The sequence below is a fragment of the Coffea arabica genome, chromosome 1e (genome assembly GCF_036785885.1).
Source record: "Coffea arabica cultivar ET-39 chromosome 1e, Coffea Arabica ET-39 HiFi, whole genome shotgun sequence".
NCBI classification, from domain to species: Eukaryota; Viridiplantae; Streptophyta; class Magnoliopsida; order Gentianales; family Rubiaceae; genus Coffea; species Coffea arabica.
Window position 1 is genome coordinate 50,634,598 of NC_092311.1, and position 18,068 is coordinate 50,652,665.

Sequence of the window (18,068 nt, forward strand, 5' to 3'; positions counted from 1 at the left end):
TCCTCAGTGACATATTTTCTATGCCAATCCAATGCCACCTCTAATATGTCGCCAAGTGTCCTGTTATTATTTGCACTTTAATTTTTTAATAATTCAAATTGGTTTGGTTTAACACAAATTTTCTCTACTCTCTAAAACTTTGAACCAAAATTAACCGACTGGTCTAATTCAAATACCATAACCACTCACGATCTGTTGCATTGGGGAAAAAGAAAAAGAAAACCTAAACAAAATTGCCTCCAAACTCTTTCATCGATGATTGCTTTAAACAAAGCCAAAAAGAGACAATCGGCAGTAGAGACAAGGAATAACATAATAAATATGAGCAGGTATTGAGTATTTACATGGATACAAGGTGAATAAACCTGCCCTTGTTCACCAAAACATTTCTGCTGCGAATGTGCTGATTGATCAACGAAACAGACCTTTGCTTTCTGATTCGGGTCTCCACAAATTACTTACTAATGATACTGTCTTCTCAGCACTCAAGGATAGCGCTGCGATGGGATATTTGGCTCCTGAGTACAGTCCTACTGGCCGGTTTACAGAGAAAAGTGATATTTATGCATTTGGGGTACTTTTGTTTCAAATCCTTTCTGGGTTCGAAAAGTAACCAGCACAATGCAAGCTACTGCTGACTTAGGAAAAACTCAGGACTTCATGGATAGAAATCTCCATGGAAAGTTCTCTGAACCTGAAGCCATCATCCCAGATTCTGTGCATAATTGGACTTCTTTGTTTCCAAATATTTATTATGTTATTCCTTGTCTCCACTGCCGATTGTCTCTTTTTGGCTTTGTTCAAAGCAATCACCGATGAAAGAGTTTGGAGGCAATTTTGTTTAGGTTTTCTTTTTCTTTTTCCCCAATGCAACAGATCGTGAGTGGTTATGGTATTTGAATTAGACCGGTCGGTTAATTTTGGTTCAAAGTTTTAGAGGGTAGAGAAAATTTGTGTTAAACCAAACCAATTTGAATTATTAAAAAATTAAAGTGCAAATAATAACAGGACACTTGGCGACATATTAGAGGTGGCATTGGATTGGCATAGAAAATATGTCACAAGGATATAGAAGTGGAACTCCAACACTACTTTACCTAGCTTTCCGTATCCGAATCGAAATAGGAGGAGGGCTGCTCTACGGCCGCGGATTTCACTATAGTCTATATAATATGATACGTATGTCCTGCACTCCCTTATGGAGCTTTTTCTTTCATTCATTCAGCATCTTTGCCGTTTCTTAGTTAGATTTTCAAATTACTGTCAACCTTTTCCCCAGAGGGTTCTCCTTCTGATCAATCCTTCTTCTCTAGTTCTTTAATTACTAGTGTTGTCTTTTGTTTAATTTCACGCATTAATTAGTTGGTGTGATATTAAGTTCACTAATGCATGGCTACCTTAAAGAGGCCCCGATCGTCTGAAAGTTGGGAGCATCATCATTATAATTCAAACTGTTACGGGACTAATTTCTTTCATGAAAGAAAAGGTAATAACTCTCCTGTTAGAATGAATCCGTACACAATAAGAAATTATTGGGTTCCAGCAGACCCGTCGGATAACAGGCAATGGGCTCCAATGGAAGCATCCGATTACAGGCGCTTTGCTCCCACAGTATTAGCAGTAGCAGTAAAAGATATCTTGCCCGTTGAGCTTAACCCTTGGCAACGGGTTTCCGCGGAAGCATCCGACTTCCGGCGATGGATTCCAACAGCAGCATCAGATTTCTTGCCCGTTGAGTTTAACTCTAAGAAGAGCAGTGCTACTCCGTCAGTAGGTCTGAAGATGGTTGCGGGGTCCGCTTATCTTCCCAAAGATAACCCTGAAAAGCCCGAAGGGGACGATGCTCACTTCGTAAGCTTAGAGGCGCAGACAATTGGAGTCGCGGATGGTGTTGGTGGCTGGTGCAAGCAAGGTATAGATGCAGGAAAATACGCAAGGGATCTCATGAAGAATTCGAGGGTTGCTGCCGAATCTGAGCCTAATGGAGCAGTGAATCCGAAGAGGGTTATGCAAGAAGCCTATTCCAATACTAAGGCTCCAGGATCATCCACCGCCTGCATCATTACACTTTCGGGTAACGCATTGCAGGCCGCAAACGTCGGTGACAGTGGTTTTATAGTCGTACGAGATGGGAAAGTCGTGTATCAGTCACCCGTGCAGCAGCATTACTTCAACTGTCCGTATCAGTTGGGAAATTCCAAGGATGATCCTAGCTTGGCACAGGAATTACAAGTTGCGGTTCAAAAAGGCGACATTGTTGTTGCTGGGACTGATGGTGTTTTTGATAATCTGCATGGATTTGAGATCGAAGAAGTTATCAAGTCAAGCAGCAATAAAGGCGACAAACCTGACTACATGGCTTGTACTATAGCAAATCTTGCACTCTATAATTCGTTTGATAGGTATGCTGCAGATACACCCTTTGCAAGAAAATCAAGAGAAGCAGGCCACAGTCACAAAGGAGGAAAAGTTGACGATATTACTGTAATAGTTGCTTGGATCCAATGATCAGATTAAGTACTAGGATCAATTTGTAACTCTTATAGACGAGTTAATTCGGTTCTAACGATAATGTACAACTACTAGAACCAAAACCTTTGAATGTATTTGTACACCTACTAGAAGCAACACCTTCGAATGTATTCGTGTTTGCTCAATCAATGCAATTGTTTTTTTTTTTTTTCTAATCAATCCCAGGAAGGCCTTATTACCAATCACTCCACATAAATTGTTAATCCTTTAAACTGTTTATCTACTTTAACTCGATTGATTACTCAGCATTTTGGCACTAGCTACGTGATTTGGATACGTAACCATGTAGTCCACAAAATAAATGACTATATGGTTATTATGCAGTTTCTCTTCAGATGCTTTAATTTAGTTTAATTCACTCCTTCATGCTTATACAATTTTCCATTTCCGACTGAAATAGGTTGAATAGAAGCATCTCAATTAGCGACTATTCACAAGCTATTTGATTTGAAACTGCTTTCTCAAATCACATATTACCTAAGAAATCCAAGATTTATATGTTACTAGGTTACAAATTTTTCACCTCTGACTGAATGGAAAGCAGGAGAGGATATCCATGGTACAATATACAGTAAATTAGGCTCCAATTTATCAATACGTCCAAATCCCGCTGGAGAAGTGCTTATAGCTTCTTCACATTCAGATCAACTCCATGTTCGGGCTCTATAACCAGGTTTAAAGTCGGGGAATGAATATAAGTAGGGGAGAGGGTAAAAGTGAAATTTGACAAAATGAGAGACAACAAATTCTTGAGTTCCGCCGATGCCAAGTGCTGTCCAAGGCACACCCTTGGGCCAACTCCAAATGGCATATATAAGTGCGGAAGCTTGCAAGCCCCAGCGATCCCATTTGCAAACCTGTCTGGATTGAACTGGTAGGAATCTGCTCCCCAGACTTCAGAATCTGTGTGTAAAGTCAAGACGAGTGCCCAAATATTCACGCCTTTTGGTACGTGAACGCCCCCAAATTTCATTTCCTCGAAAACCTCTCTAGACATGATCGCAACTGGAGGATAGAGGCGTAAGGACTCATTAATCGCCATACTTAGCTGCAACAATTAGTACCACTCAGCAAAATAACCAGTATACTTAATTTAATTTCTAGCAACTAAAAACCAAGAAAGCAGGACTAATAATTTGAGTAATTTCTAGTGTACCACCTTCATTTTCCTAATCGTGTCGCTGTCAGGAGCTTGGCCATCACAAACGCCAAGGACCTCACCACGAACGCGTTCCTGCCATTCTGGATTAGCTGCTAACAGCATCAAACAACATGTGGCTGCCAGGGCAGTGGTTTCAAAGTCAGCCAAGTATATGTTTTTGCAGTTGTCGACTATGAAGCTGTCGATTGCATCTGGGCTCAGTTCACTGTTCTTAGCTCCTTCCAGAACGGTTTGCAGCAGGTCCTTCTCGTCACCACTTTCATTCCTTTCCTTCACAACCCTCAAAATCAATGTTCTCAAATCCTTCTCCAATGCCCATGCTTCCCTGTTGCTCTTTGTGGGAAGGTACCTGTTTAATTTAACTACCTTAAATTCACTCTCTTTTTTATTTTTTGGTCAACACTGATAGAGAGCGCTTCAAAAGATTGACAGCTAAACAGAAGCAGCAACTAATGAAACCATTTATATCGAGGAATTCTTTGCCATTTGCGTATGCACTAAAAATTAAAAGCAAAAACCAACATAATTGGAGCTAAATTAGGAGGATCACGTTTGGCAAATTAAACTAAATATGCAAACAGGGTGGTAAATTAGAACTTTCATCTGAACGTGGGCTGTGTGCATGAATAGATTATCTGCTCAAGCACGCATTTATCTGAATAACCTCAAAGACGACGCCTTTGGCCCGGCTTCTCGTGATGCATTCGGAAACCCAAATAGAATTCAGAAAGTTTGTTTGTCAAACATTCATGAATAAATTAATTCTTTGTTTGTAGAGGGCATAGAAGAAAGTATACTTCATGAATGGAATGCCAAAGCTGAAACCCTTCTTGGAAGCACATTCCAGAAGAGCTCTGAGTTTGACGAAGATCTCTCCTCCTTTTGAATAATCGCTCCCGAAGCATGCTTTCGATATTACATCGCCTGAGAAGCTCCTCATATGCTGGTCAATCTTTATATCAGCTACACCACCTTTGGCCTCAATCATGTTGTTCCACACGTCTATTAAAGTCATGGCAGACTCTCGAATCAGCTTTATCATTCCCCATAAGGGTTTAAACATACAAGGTCAGATAAAAATGCAAGAAGTAAGACAGTCGAATAGAACAAGTACTTTTAATCGCCAGATGTACGTGGTAATGTGCTATATAATACCTTGACCATGGAATTCTGGTGCAATGATCTTCCTCTGATGAGCCCATTGATTTCCGTTCGAAGTCAGAATGCCCCGACCAAGCAAATAGGCACGGTTTTTTGCTAAGTAGGAGTCCAGGGATGTGCATGTGGTGATCTCCCTCACCATGTCTGGTTGGGTCACATGTAATATTGGAATGACTCCAATAGAAAACACAAAGACATGACCTGCAGCATGCGGATTAATGCAACGTAACGTCTATATGCTGCTATATCAAACCAAACGTCACAGCCAACTCTGACAACTGAGCTTATAAAAATGAGAAATTGGAGAATGACAGTGTTCAACCATACGTCCTCTGTTGGCCGGAAAAACAATGGCAATGCTCAATTATATATAGTAGATATTAGTCAATAGGTTGTCTCAAACTCTACTAACTCCGAGTTAAACTGGTAGTTTTATTTATTTTTCTAGAGAAGGGTGAAGAACTTAATGATCCTTTTTTATTACACTTAGAATTGCATAGGTTTTCTTGAGGGTGGACAAGGTACTTTCATCACTTTAATCTTTGATGATTCTCTCCTCTCATGTTTTACGATTAATTCCTTACCTCAAAGTCTGCAAACTCGGCCTACTGATAGACCACCATTCCACAGGTAAATGTACACGGGTTCATATCGGGACAAATTAATTAATCAGCTCAAAAACGCTTTAACGCCAAACTACTGACACAAATTAACCGCAGATACTACCAAAGAGTCGAAACATGTACAAACGCCTCCGCCCCACGTTTAACATCAATGCAAACTGTCCAAGGCATTACCACCACCTTCCCTACCCTATTCAGCTACGGTGGATTGAAGTTTCCTGATGATTCCCACATCCACCGGATACGCTAGAACTGGGATATTCTAATCGTAGGACTGCTAGTATATATATATATATATACATATATGAAAATACAAATCAACTACATGTATACTGATGAGTTGTTGAACAGCTGAATGCCGTGATGAAATCAAGGAAAGGAAAAATTGTGACTTAATGCATTAGTATTTGCTTAAATCTACCATATTTGTTATGCCAGGGTCCAATAAAGGGGAAAAGAGCATTAGCACAGTTGGTGGCGGTTCGAGCCTTCTTCATCTCCAGTACGTTGCCAAGCAAAAGAGTGGGCGGTGGTCCGCCTATCCCTTGTTTCCGCAGGGCCGACCTAATCTTCTCTGGATTGCCCACTAGTTCTCTATACAGACGGAAAACCAAGCCACCCAGGATGCCAACCAAAGTAATGGACACCACCGCTTTCACTAAAATTTGAACCTCCATATCTAATTTCACTTGTCGCTACTACTAGAAAATTTGAGTGGAATAATTTTTATCTTTGATGGTTTTTTAAATGTTATTATGTATAATACTATTGAAATGGTGGATGTAATTAGATGGTGTTAAGAATTAATTTAGAAACAAGAAAGCTAAACAGAATACAATTACTTTACTAGCCGTAAAATTACAAATTAGTTTCCAATAAAAGATTTTCCAAGTCTTAAATTTGGTAAATGTAAATAATGCTGTTACGGTGTCATACAAGAAAAAAAGGTATATACTTTACGGGTTCCATTTCGCTATATGGGTGATTGAGCATTATACAGCATTGATATGAATAGATTAATGCAAATAAGAAAGAGAAAGGAAGAATTAAAATAAATAACCACGACATGAACTACGATAGCAATATAACATAATTGCATTTATGGTATTGCAATTTTTGGGTTATTTGATTTTGCTTTTGAGTCCCACAAAGCCAGGCACATTGTGTATATAAGAAGGAAGGGAACTTTAGTACGATAAAACTAGAATTTGAAAACTGAAATTTTAAATGTGAAATTTAAATTCATTAAATTATTGAAATGTTCAGTACTAAATTTGATATATTTAAATATATATTACATTAAGTGACAGTGCATTGTTTATCATTTATTTTTGAGAGCAAATTTTATCTAAAAAATTCAATGTCATTTAATGAATTTATACATTCTATTTTTTTTGTTATTAAACACTTTTGAACATATTAACATCTGAATCCATTAAATTTGAGTATTGATTTGAATTATCAAACAATACTTTAATTTTTCACCTCCCTTTTTGCCACGTGCCTTCCTAATATTTTGACAAGTGACATAATTCTAATATTCTTTCTTGCACACGATTTGCGCTGCCTCTTGCAGATCAATTTTTTTTTCTTTTTTAGCCCTTTCTTCACGCTAAACCAAGCAAGTTTGGCCCTTATATTCTCCTTCTCTGCCCAATGGGATTTTTTAACCTTAATTATTTGATTAAGTGGATGTGCTATCTAATTCACCATCATTAAATTAGTCTTATTACACTAATACTACATTACAGCCCTTGGATCAATTTCATTCAGTTGTAATTGTAATTCAACAATGCAAATAGGAGCTGATTGATGGGACCTTAGCTTCGCCGCCTTATTCAGCCATTGTACCGGTTCCTCCACCAACTTGACTGCCCCGGCATCATCTAGAGCTTTATGGCTTCTTTTCTTCTCCACCAATGCCCATACTGCAGTAAAGGAATCATCGCTATCGGAAGCTACCACCCCCATTCCTACACTTCTAAGAACATAATAATAATCTTTCTTTGTTGTTATTACTAATCTTTCTTTGTTTTCCTTTGCCATCCATTTTGCTTGCCTTTCTGCAATATCTCTACAACTATCATATTCATTGCGCTCAGTCCAGGCTCTGTTCACTATATTGGTAAAGCACATTCCCTCTTCATTTAGCTGATCTCGATTTCTATCCTTTCACAGGGCATATAGGGTATCTGCTATCAACGTTATATGGTCAATTCGTTCCTTTCTGTATTTAGCCCGCATCACCACTTCCCACGATTTTCAGAAATTTCCTTTGCAATATTGTATCCTTTTCTTGACAGCATCTCCTTTTCTTTTCCACTGCCCTGGGTTTTTTCCCCCTTTTGTGTGTGTGTGTGTGTGTGGGGGGGGGGGGGGGGGGGAGGGGGGAGGGGGATGGGTGGATTGGGATTGTTGAGCGGATAACGTCGAGTTGAGAGATAATAAGTCAGCTTGGAACACGAAAATGGGAGAAACAACTCCTCAATCAGGTTTAACAATAAATATTTTGAACAGAAACGATTCACGTCACCAAGCAGCAGACGCTAAATACCATGACTGATATTGGCTATGAACAGGCAAACACAACTGCGTAACCAACTGCATCTGCAGCAAACCTCACAACATTGAGCTTATTTGCAAGAAAACAAAAATAGACATTCCTGTTCCACGATTAATCACTTCAATATCTGTGTGCCAGCTTCTCCTCCTCCTTGTAGTGTTGGGCATACCTGCATTTTTAATCATTCGGGAATGTAGGTTTTAGAGTTTCATTTAATCTGATACCAAACATATGGCAATTTTAAAGAACACATATCCATTGCCAAAGTCCATAAATCAATCCACCAAGAATAAGATGAAATTTTTGCATGGATCAGTCACAAACAACTAAAAAGCTTAAATCGTGCTCCCAACATTCTCAATGACCGGAGAACAATTCATAAGTCATAACTTACAGCTTCTCATCTTGTCATATACATCTGAAAAAATTTCCCAACAGGCATACATAGAAAGGAAAGTAGCATCACCAATACCCCTATAATAGGCTCCATGCCAAAGGCTCATTTAGCAGGAGGGACAACCACAGAAAAATCCGTCTTTGTTATCTTTGAACAGTGTTAATTTTTATCTGACAAAATGGATTGGAACATCAGGAAGGGGGAAAAAAAACTCTTGCACTTCGCCAATATAGAAATTATTCTTATGGCACTTAACATATGGACGATATATTGTGTGATTATCATGTGGAAACAAGTGGAACAGGATTAAACGGAATCACATAAGAGAGCCACGAATGCCCCAATTCTGAGACTTCACATCCTTGCCTAGACTGTATTACCCAATCCTAGTAAGAAGACCCACATTGAAGAGCACATGTAAAATCTGTTATCTGCATATCCCCATACAACAAAAAGCAACTTCTGATATCGTATGTGCAATCAGTACCACACAAAAGCCAAATCTGTAAAAGCATCCACAACCTTACATTCTGTCATTAAAATCACAAACTGTTGAAGCCACACTGGGAAGAAGGATTATTTACTTCCCTTAATGTATCAGAGTTGCTCCAATCAAAGGGAGGTTGTCTATTAGAAAATTTGATTCACATTCTACAGATGGAATGCAATCTGAAAGCAGGCAAATATAATTATTCTCTTCCTACTGATAATTATCTTTATCTTTATGATTCAACAGTTAAAATTCAATTATCAAATAAACTCATGAAAGAACAACATTTTTAACACCCCAATTTTTTATTTTTTGGGGTCATACATGGAATTGGTAATAACACAAAAGAAGCACTTAGCCCCCCCCCCCACCCCCAGTAGACCCCTCAGATTCTCACATCATCAATCATATGGATGATTCTTCTCACATTGCATGTACATTGTTAAAAAACTAAAGCAAATGCTTCAAAATCCAAACCATATAAAACCTTAACTGATCTAAGATACTCTCTCTAGATTATCCACTGATAAAAAAAAAGTGAACTGAACTCTTATCCCCACCAAACTCATTAAAAGCTTGTGGGGAATATGCATCTAAAACTATAGTAAGCAAACAAAAAAAGCACTCATGGATTTGCAAGAATGTCGGAGCCACTCAACTTTGCAGAAATTAAAGAACAGGAATAAGAGCTTTACTAACAGTTTAAGGTTTTCTAACAACTACTCTCGTTCCCCAAAATTTGGATAATAGCCTTCTCCCTTGACATTGCTCCCTACAATTGGAAAAATGCCCATCTCCCCTCCCATTGCCCCCTAAACAATTAACTTCTTTTAGTAAAATCGTTAGGTGCTATTAAAACACAACATTGATACATGAATAAGAAATAACTTTAGATCTTGGTGCAAACTTCTCTCTACAAAATAATGACATCAATTTAGTAGTACACTACACCATCCACTGGCACTAGGCCGTGGCTCAGCCACTAAGTGGCAATAGCTTATGTGAAATCCAGGACTTATACCGCATTATAGTCCTATTCCTATACCAACAACAGATTTGTGTCCCAGCAATTCCTTCAGAAACAGCAATAATATAGCAAACAAATTCGAAAAAAGAGAGTAATGTAGCAATACTCATTAAACATCACAAAGCGTAATGCTTTCAGTACTACTTGTGCACTAATCGGGTCAGAAGTCCAATATGCAAGACGAAGGCTTAAGCCAATACATAGAAATGCGCAGTATCACCGAGCAAAAGATTCAGCCCAGTCAAAATCATCATACACAGCAACAAATAATACACAAGTCCCATCGTTGCGCTTCCCTATTTAATTAACTACGACAAAACACACTAGCTATTTAGCCAATCAAGGAAGCAAGCACAAAGAAACTCTGACCCCCAATCATTTCCAAGACCACAATTTTATATCAAAATATAAAGTACAAGAACCGAAATCAAGGAGAATAGAACCAACCTATATCTACTGAAAGATTGAGAATAAACTAATAACAAACATGGATTTGTGTATAGAAAAAGTACTCTTACGAGTAGGTGCCAATGACAGGGCCGAGTAAGAGGGTGGCGCTGATCCAGTTTTCGGAGACCTTGTGGTGGATCTTGGTGGTGATGTCCTTCCAGAGGCCAGGCATAATCTTCTGCTGAAACGGCGAGAGCGCGTACACCACCGCCTTCAGCTTCACCGGCTGTTTCCCCATCTTTTTCTTCGGCTTTTCCGATTCAGTTATCCAATCCTATTCTAGGGTTTCGAATGCACCAATTAATTGGGAATCACGAATTTGGTGGGTGTTTTTTGCTTCGCATTCCAGGCAGAGATTATCTAGGGTGGACTTTGAAATTTTCTCGCCTGTTTTGGATTACTGGGCTGGGCTTTTGTCCATCGTCTATTGCATCTCCTTTTTCTGAGCCCATTTACTTTAAGTGACACTGTACTCTTCTATTTTTTGTGGGGGTTAAGATAAGAATCATTTTGTTCACCTAAATGCAACCGTTGCTTGGCAGATAAGAGCCCTAAGGCGCTGTTTGGATTGAGAGAACCACTGGGGGTAAATAAAAAAAAGGAATTGAAGGAGCATGATTTTTTTTTTCTTGTTTAGATTGATTTTTGAAGAGGGAAGAAAAGGAAAGAAAATCATCTAGTTATTTTGTTGACACTTGATTTTTCATCCAAAAGTGAACAGAAATGGAAGGACAGAGAACAAATTTTAAAAGGAATAATTTAATTGTTTTTAAAAATCATTTTTATTCACATCCTTTTGCGTTAACTAACACCTGATCTTTCCTTTTCTTTTCAAATCCAAATAAAATTTCACCATTTCCTTCTTTTTCTTCCATAGTCAATCTAAACAAAATGAATGAAAACTTCTTCTCTCTATTCTCTTTTTCATTGTTTTCCTTTCCTTTAATCTAAAAGATGCATCTTTCTGGGGAAAAAAAAGTTATTTCACATCTGGTTGAATAGTAGATGTATTAGATGCATGTCTGGGAATGGTTTCTATCAAGGTGTATATTTTAAGCGACAATAATAGGTATTTTTTAATTCTAAGATAAGTAATTTTACCTTAATTAAAGTAGGGTATTAATAGAGGAAACTAGTATCAATTTCATAATAATGTAAATGAGCCTATAGAAAATCTTTTGACATAACACTGTTTCGTAAAATAGTACTAGGCTTGAAAATCAACCAAGTATAGATATCCTAACTCGTCTTTTTTTATTCAAAAAAAAAAAAGAAAGAAAGAAAGAAAGAAAGAAGAAAAGCACACTACCAATTTAGTAAATTATTGTTTACATTCTTCTAGGTTAGAATTACGGGAATCATGTTTTATTACCAGTCTATCACGTTAGCAGAATTTGGGTTTATTAAAGTCTCACACGTGAAAAGATCAAATAATGTACCTGCACATTTGTTGTCCAAAATGTCGTTGTCTCTGGAGGGAAGTAGAGTTTGTTTTGTAAACTTCCCCAAGGACATATCAACGCTGCTATTGCTGATTTTTTTTTTTTTGGTCGATACGATAGCTTTCTATATTATGGGGAGGGAGAGGGCGCAATGTTTTCAGAACTGGACCGGACCGGCCGGTTCGACCGGTTGGACCGCGAACCGGCCATGTCACCGGTCCGGTCTAATGTTAAAGCCGGAAGTTCATGGAGAACCGTTGAAACCCGGACGAACCGGACGAATCGTGCGAACCGTTAAGAACCGTGAACCGGCGGTTTTTTAAATTCTTCAACAAAATATCAAGAATGGTGTAGCTAAGATTCGAACCTGGGTCTCCAAGTTTAAATTTGACAATCTTACCGCTAGACTGTACTTAAGTTTATTGAGAATTCTATTTGACTAAAAAATATATTAAAACATCAAGTTCTTCTCTTATTTTTTTTTTCAATTTTTTCTTCTTAACCATTTTTAACCCAAATATCCACAACAAGATTTTCTCAAGTCTTCACCATTATTATCAGGTTATTATCTTTAGCAGATTGTAAACAAGTTGAAATTTTCAAATTTTCTTGTTTTCCAACATTTTAGTAAGTTTAATTTTTTTCTTTTCAAGGTTTTTTTCTATATTATTATCTTTAGTTGATTTTTTGCATTTTCTTCTTTTTCCCCTCAATTTTCATATGTTTCCCTCATTTTTGTTTTATTTTTATTCGATTAATTAAGGATGAAATTTTTGCAAAAGTAGTGCACATCCATGTAGGAATTGGGTAGGAATTACAAATAATAACATTGGGTTGGTCAAAAATATGGTAGTTGGCACATAATCGAAGCTATTGATAATTGAATTTAAAATAATTAATGGTATAGGATCATTGAATTTAATATAACATGTTAATTAGTAATGTTTAGTAGCAATTAATTTTTTATGTGTTTAACTGTATATTTGTTTTTCAAAAATTTTTAGTTTTTTTTAGTTTGAGCAATTAGATTTATATTTTTATAATAAAATTTTAACTTTTTCAGCTTAAGTTGATGAAATTGTGAAGGTGGTGTGGTTGCTTATCATGCCACTGATAAAAGTTTGCTATTCAAATAGTTTGTCTTAACTTGAACTCTTTTATGGATTTTTTTAAGGGTTGTAAAAGAATTTCAATATTTAATTTATTTATTTTTTGTGTTTTTATTTGTGATAATTGGTGCACATTTGGATTGTATCTATTTATGTTTATAATGAATTTATGAAAACTTGTGGTGAATTATGATATTTTAATTATATTTATCATTTCATGTTTTGTGTATAACTTTTAGAAAATTTATTATTATCATAACTTAAATTAAGTTATGTTGGTAAAGTTCAAGTGTAAAATGAAACCTGCTTAGTACTTAACACTAAAAAAAAAAAAAAAAAAAAAAAAAAAAAAAAAAAAAAAAAAAAAAAAAACAGAACAGTGAACCTTTGAACCGGCCGGTTGGACCGGTCGGACCGGTCGAACCGCGAACCGGCCACCTCTCCGGTTCACTGACCGGTCCGAGTTTAAAAACATTGGCCTGAAGAGGTCCTGAGATAACCCGGAGGAGACTGAACCACCACTGCATCAGACGGGTGCACTATACACCAGCCTGAATTTTTTAAGCAAGGTCACATTTAATTGTGACAAATTGGTGGGAGACACCAAGCCTTAATGTATTGGTAGTGGTTGGTGGTTTGCTATTGCTGATCTAAGTTGAATGAAATGCATGGTTCATCTTTCCAAAAATAATGAAGCCCTGCCTGTTTGATTTTTCTGGGAGAAATTCTTATGTCAAAGAATAGTAAAGCCATTAACAGGCGTAAATAGTGACAACTGATTACTTTCTGTGTATATCATCAAGAAGTTCAAATCTTGTGATGACCAGTCGAAAATATCAACTCTGTCATGAGCTTTGCCATCAAGTCTGCGTAATGGACTTGTGAATCAAAAACCTTACCATATGGATCATTTGTACCCGTCAAAAGAAAGCCATGGAATTCTACACAGCCATAAATTATCCACAAATAAAATTCACCTTTGCACCCCGGAAAGAATTTTCTACATATACAAATGAGTTAACAACAAATAAATTCAATGCAATGCTACAATAAACGTCAGAAGAAAGCCTAATATTACAGTCAAGAAAGCAAAAAAAATAGAACATTTTCTGGTGGCTCTTCCACTTCAGACCTCACAGGCATATTGTGAGGCCAATTTTGGGGCTAGACAGACCTGATGATCTTCGATGCAGTATTTATTATCCGCATTCGATGTGGATTGAGGGGTTACATGCTTCAGGAAATCTTTGGGAGGACCGTCCAGGAAATTGTGAAACCATTACCAACCTGTTTTAGCACGTTTCATTCCACTGGAACTGAATGGAGATAGACTGCCTCTTGGCTGAGGGCTCTCTTCTCTGAAACTGTTGTTCAGCATGGCCAGTTCTCTGAGCTGTTGCCTCTTGTACAAATCTTGTGACTCTTCCTGCAATGCGAAATGAAAATAAGGCAAAGGTTACTGACAATCAATCAGTAAGTTTGCATGAGAAGGTACTGTAGACTTTCTATTGCACACATGCATTTGCAAGGGAGAGAATTAGATTGCTTCGTCGATCTGCAGCAAGTATCATCCGACAACCCCAAACTATATACCATTATGAGCTGATCTTAGCATTCTCTGTGTAATAGATGAAACTAGGATGGCTTTGGGCAGAATCCAATTTGATTTATTTTTGCGGAATCACATGATTTAAGGATAACTGAGCAGACAATTTCAAATGGCATACATCAAACCAGGGATTCTCAATGTTGTAGAGGGGAAAAGGTTGGTCCTCGTAGAGTTCTAGTAGTAGTATCTCGTACCTATTATGGAACACAGGTCTAACTTCTTTTAAAGTAAGAATGATGGATAATTATCCAATAGGCAGAGATAGCAAATCATTCATTCACAATGGAGTCCTACAGATTCCTATGAAGACATTTAATGTTCGAATAAATGATAATATATACTATAATGTTTCTAAGTGCGAATGACATTGAGGTAAAAAAGATGAAAAAATTACCACCGGCTTTAGCAATTCTTCTATAATTCCCCTCGCTTGATTCATCCGTACATCAATGATATTGGCAGGTAATTCAGCCTCAATCAAAACGTGCAGTGGATCATTGAGGTGCTCATAACCTTGTCTTCCCCGTAAGCTCTCCTCCTTCAATCAAGGGTAGACAATAAGCTTAACAGGAAGAAGCATATTCACTAGACTAGCAGGTTCGCCACAAGAAGTGCAGGTATAGTATCAGAGGGAGTTTGCCCAAGATTTTGAGCAAACTTTGAATGATGTCCTGATAGAAACAGGAAATACAATCTTAATCTATTCTCACATCTCCACCGCTAAACATAATAATACCTTGTCAGGGTCTTTGATTGAACCTTTTCCTCTAATAAATACGCGGCATCCTGTGGAAGCTTCCACTCTCTTCAGTGAATTACCTCGAGGACCTAATAGCCTGCCAACAAAATTGAACTATCTCCACAAAAACGTAATAAGCCTAAGCACTTGCAGATGCTTTTAATGATAAGAAATTGTACCTTAAATATGTTCTAGAACTGTAAATTGATGAAGACTAGACACAAAATAACTTCAACGAGCTTACGTTTGGATATCTGTCAACAGGTATGTCCAAGCGCAATACCCTCTTTGCAACATATGAACTTGGATTTCCTCCCACTGATTGCCAGTCGATGGTCATTTCATCTGGTCCACCTAACCACTGTTGCAAAGATGCATGGAATTATTATCAATAACTGGGATGTACATGTAATACACAGGGAAGAAAAAAGGAAGCCTGATGGTCCAAAACAAGGTAGCCTTGAAAGGCTATTCAAACACCAAACGAACTTAAATTTGTCTGCCAATTTTCTGTAGGCATATATGTGCTCACCTCAGGGTGAGGGCTGTTTGGAAAGAATCCTAGACCTTTTGCTCCGACATTTTGAATGATGTCTAGAGAGGCCACATGACTTGGGCTTCCACGTAGTAGTCTGTCATATTCATCTATTCTTGGGTCGGAGATCATTCCTGAAACCCTCAGTATCTCTGTCAAAAGAAGTCAATTTTAGCAAGAATCCCTCTATGGCAAAGCATATATGTTTCCATAAATAGAAACAACTGTGTGGAGACTGTCTCACAATGTTGCTATAAATGACCACAAAAAGTAATTCAAGAATAGAAAATTAGATTAAAAGTGATGACTACGCTTGTAAAAATGGCAAACAGATGAAGAACTGAAGCAGATGCGAGACCTTTCAAAAGTAAAAATCATTTCCAAAAAACCAGATTATTCGTCTTTATACTAATTGACAACAATTGACAACGATAAATCTAATTACGTGAGCGAAAGACTCACGTAAACTCACAAATCTCAACTGTGATGCTTGTCCTCAAACCTACTTTTCACGACTAAATCTAACAGAAAACTGGTAAGTGCAGTACAGTTCTGAATTTTGTGAAGTTGAAGAATCCAATGTGTTCCTCTATCCCATTTTCTAGGGTGAGAAACTGCTGTTAAAAGTTCTTCTTTGCCTGTTTTTATCAATTAAAATGCGCATGCTGCAGAGAGCTCGCACATCTGAACTTCTGTGATATTTTTTCCCCCTAATAGACTCAGAGGTTATCAAACACACAGTGTGGCATATGGTGATGCAATAGGTTATATCATTATACAGAAGGAAAAGGACATTTACTTCCTTGTTTCCTAGGGATTTTTCCATTAACAAGTTAAATGGGAACAACATCGAATTGGTGAAGCAATCGATCAGTGGAAGGCCTATCAAGCATTTAAGGAAACCCTCTTGAAAATAGCAGATGCTATGAAACTATAATGATCTCAGCATACACCTTATGCTTCAAAAAGGTTAGTTCTTTTGCATTCAACAGTGTGGATAGATAGTACATGCAATAAACAGAGCTTTTGAAATGCAAACATCTCTGATAAGCCAAAACAGAAGCAGAAAAATTTATAAAACAATTATAAATTGGATAGGAGATATGAACCTTGATTCAGCAATCGGGTGCATATTGGAAGGACCTGCATGAAAGGTACAAGCTTCTGTCTTTCTGCTAACAGCTCTGTCAAGTACTGACTACAGGAACATAAAGAACACCACCAACAACAAATATACTTAACAAATTAAAATAGTTGATTAAACAAACCAAAGCTAACATAAATTTCATGGTTAGAAAGTATTCAGAAAAGGCAAACCTTTCAACATCTGAATCGGTCCTTACAATTGGAGAGACCGCTCTTGCTGGTGAAAAGTTCAAATTCTGTGTGTATAAGCTAGACATAACTTGCATGCTACGAGGGTCTGAAATTTTGCTTGGAAAAAGTTAACCTAAACAAGAAAAAGATCAAAAAAGAAGAATCCAAAGCCAAGAAGTTTATGGGAAAGAAGGGAAATACTAATTAAAAGGGGACAAAACATGAAGAGTCTGGTCAGAGGAGAAATTGGAAGAAATCAATAAATACTACTACTAGTAGTACTAGTTGTCTGGAAATTGTGAATGTGGAATTGAAGGGCTAGTAATAGTATATTTTTCTTGGTGAGTTGCAGTGAATTGGAGGCTTAAATAGGTGTGGGGTACATATCAGAACACGTTTCTGCCATCTGGGGTTGGAGGCCAAGATTCACACTCTTTGTTTAAAACTGTCAACCAAAGCTGTTGTTTTCGTTTTTACGGTTGCAGCGTCTGCTGATTGATTCTGTTGTATTAGATTTTTTTTTTCCATTTACCTGTAATTTAGATTGCCGCAGTAGATTTTTTTTTTTTTGTTGGTGGTATTTCGTGGCAAATCATATTAGTAGTAGTATTAGATGAGGTTTTCGTAGGTTGGTCCCTGCTGCATGCTCCAAGGCCAGCTGCATAGGTAGGTATCACCAGAAACCACGCCAACAGTATAGTTGCCATGCTATTTACTTGGGGAGCAGTTTCATATTTTACTTTCTCTTTTTCGGTCGAGCAAAAAAGAAAAACGGACCGTATTTCCATTAAAATACATTTATTTTAGAAGATATTTTCTTCTTTGTTGGAGTCACTCGTTTCGAAACGTCGAGAAGTTACTAATTAGATAGTGGGATGTTCATTACTTAAAGTTAGTCATTTAAACATAAAG

The 18,068-nt window shown here is 37.4% G+C and overlaps 4 protein-coding genes across 4 annotated transcripts; 1 reads left to right on the top strand and 3 right to left on the bottom strand.

Annotated features, from left to right (window-relative positions):
* Positions 1–1,506: 1,506 nt before the first annotated feature.
* Positions 1,507–2,508, top strand: LOC113696005 (probable protein phosphatase 2C 55). The gene has a single exon (XM_027215289.1). It carries the CDS (start codon positions 1,507–1,509, stop codon positions 2,506–2,508), a length of 1,002 nt encoding a protein of 333 aa, XP_027071090.1.
* A 630-nt stretch (positions 2,509–3,138) lies between these two features.
* LOC113696014 (cytochrome P450 714C2-like) lies at positions 3,139–6,155 on the bottom strand. Its single transcript, XM_027215301.2, has 5 exons — positions 5,900–6,155; positions 4,844–5,056; positions 4,492–4,741; positions 3,689–4,043; positions 3,139–3,580 (listed from the first exon to the last, which is right to left on the bottom strand). The coding sequence occupies exons 1-5, from the start codon at positions 6,153–6,155 to the stop codon at positions 3,155–3,157; spliced, it is 1,500 nt and encodes a 499-aa protein (XP_027071102.1). The 3' UTR covers positions 3,139–3,154.
* A 1,791-nt stretch (positions 6,156–7,946) lies between these two features.
* Positions 7,947–10,794, bottom strand: LOC113712370 (cytochrome b-c1 complex subunit 8). The gene is made up of 2 exons (XM_027235767.2): positions 10,474–10,794; positions 7,947–8,210 (listed from the first exon to the last, which is right to left on the bottom strand). Exons 1-2 carry the CDS (start codon positions 10,641–10,643, stop codon positions 8,162–8,164), a joined length of 219 nt encoding a protein of 72 aa, XP_027091568.1. The 5' UTR covers positions 10,644–10,794; the 3' UTR covers positions 7,947–8,161.
* A 3,118-nt stretch (positions 10,795–13,912) lies between these two features.
* Positions 13,913–17,625, bottom strand: LOC113712379 (KH domain-containing protein At3g08620). Its single transcript, XM_027235778.2, has 7 exons — positions 17,157–17,625; positions 16,949–17,037; positions 15,837–15,991; positions 15,549–15,665; positions 15,302–15,418; positions 14,960–15,103; positions 13,913–14,382 (listed from the first exon to the last, which is right to left on the bottom strand). Exons 1-7 carry the CDS (start codon positions 17,249–17,251, stop codon positions 14,236–14,238), a joined length of 864 nt encoding a protein of 287 aa, XP_027091579.1. The 5' UTR covers positions 17,252–17,625; the 3' UTR covers positions 13,913–14,235.
* Between the last annotated feature and the right edge of the window lie 443 nt (positions 17,626–18,068).

Coding starts and splice junctions, on each gene's coding strand:
- LOC113696005 (XM_027215289.1), top strand. CDS start 1,507: ATGAATCCGTACACAATAAGAAATTATTGGGTTCCAGCAGACCCGTCG.
- LOC113696014 (XM_027215301.2), bottom strand. CDS start 6,155: ATGGAGGTTCAAATTTTAGTGAAAGCGGTGGTGTCCATTACTTTGGTT. Junction 4,742..4,843: donor ATTCCATGGTCAAGGTATTA/TATAGCACATTA, acceptor TTAAACCCTTAT/GGGGAATGATAAAGCTGATT. Junction 3,581..3,688: donor CGATTAGGAAAATGAAGGTG/GTACACTAGAAA, acceptor TAATTGTTGCAG/CTAAGTATGGCGATTAATGA.
- LOC113712370 (XM_027235767.2), bottom strand. CDS start 10,643: ATGGGGAAACAGCCGGTGAAGCTGAAGGCGGTGGTGTACGCGCTCTCG. Junction 8,211..10,473: donor CCTGTCATTGGCACCTACTC/GTAAGAGTACTT, acceptor TTAAAAATGCAG/GTATGCCCAACACTACAAGG.
- LOC113712379 (XM_027235778.2), bottom strand. CDS start 17,251: ATGCAAGTTATGTCTAGCTTATACACACAGAATTTGAACTTTTCACCA. Junction 15,666..15,836: donor CAAACAGCCCTCACCCTGAG/GTGAGCACATAT, acceptor TCTTTGCAACAG/TGGTTAGGTGGACCAGATGA. Junction 15,419..15,548: donor CTGTTGACAGATATCCAAAC/GTAAGCTCGTTG, acceptor TTGTGGAGATAG/TTCAATTTTGTTGGCAGGCT.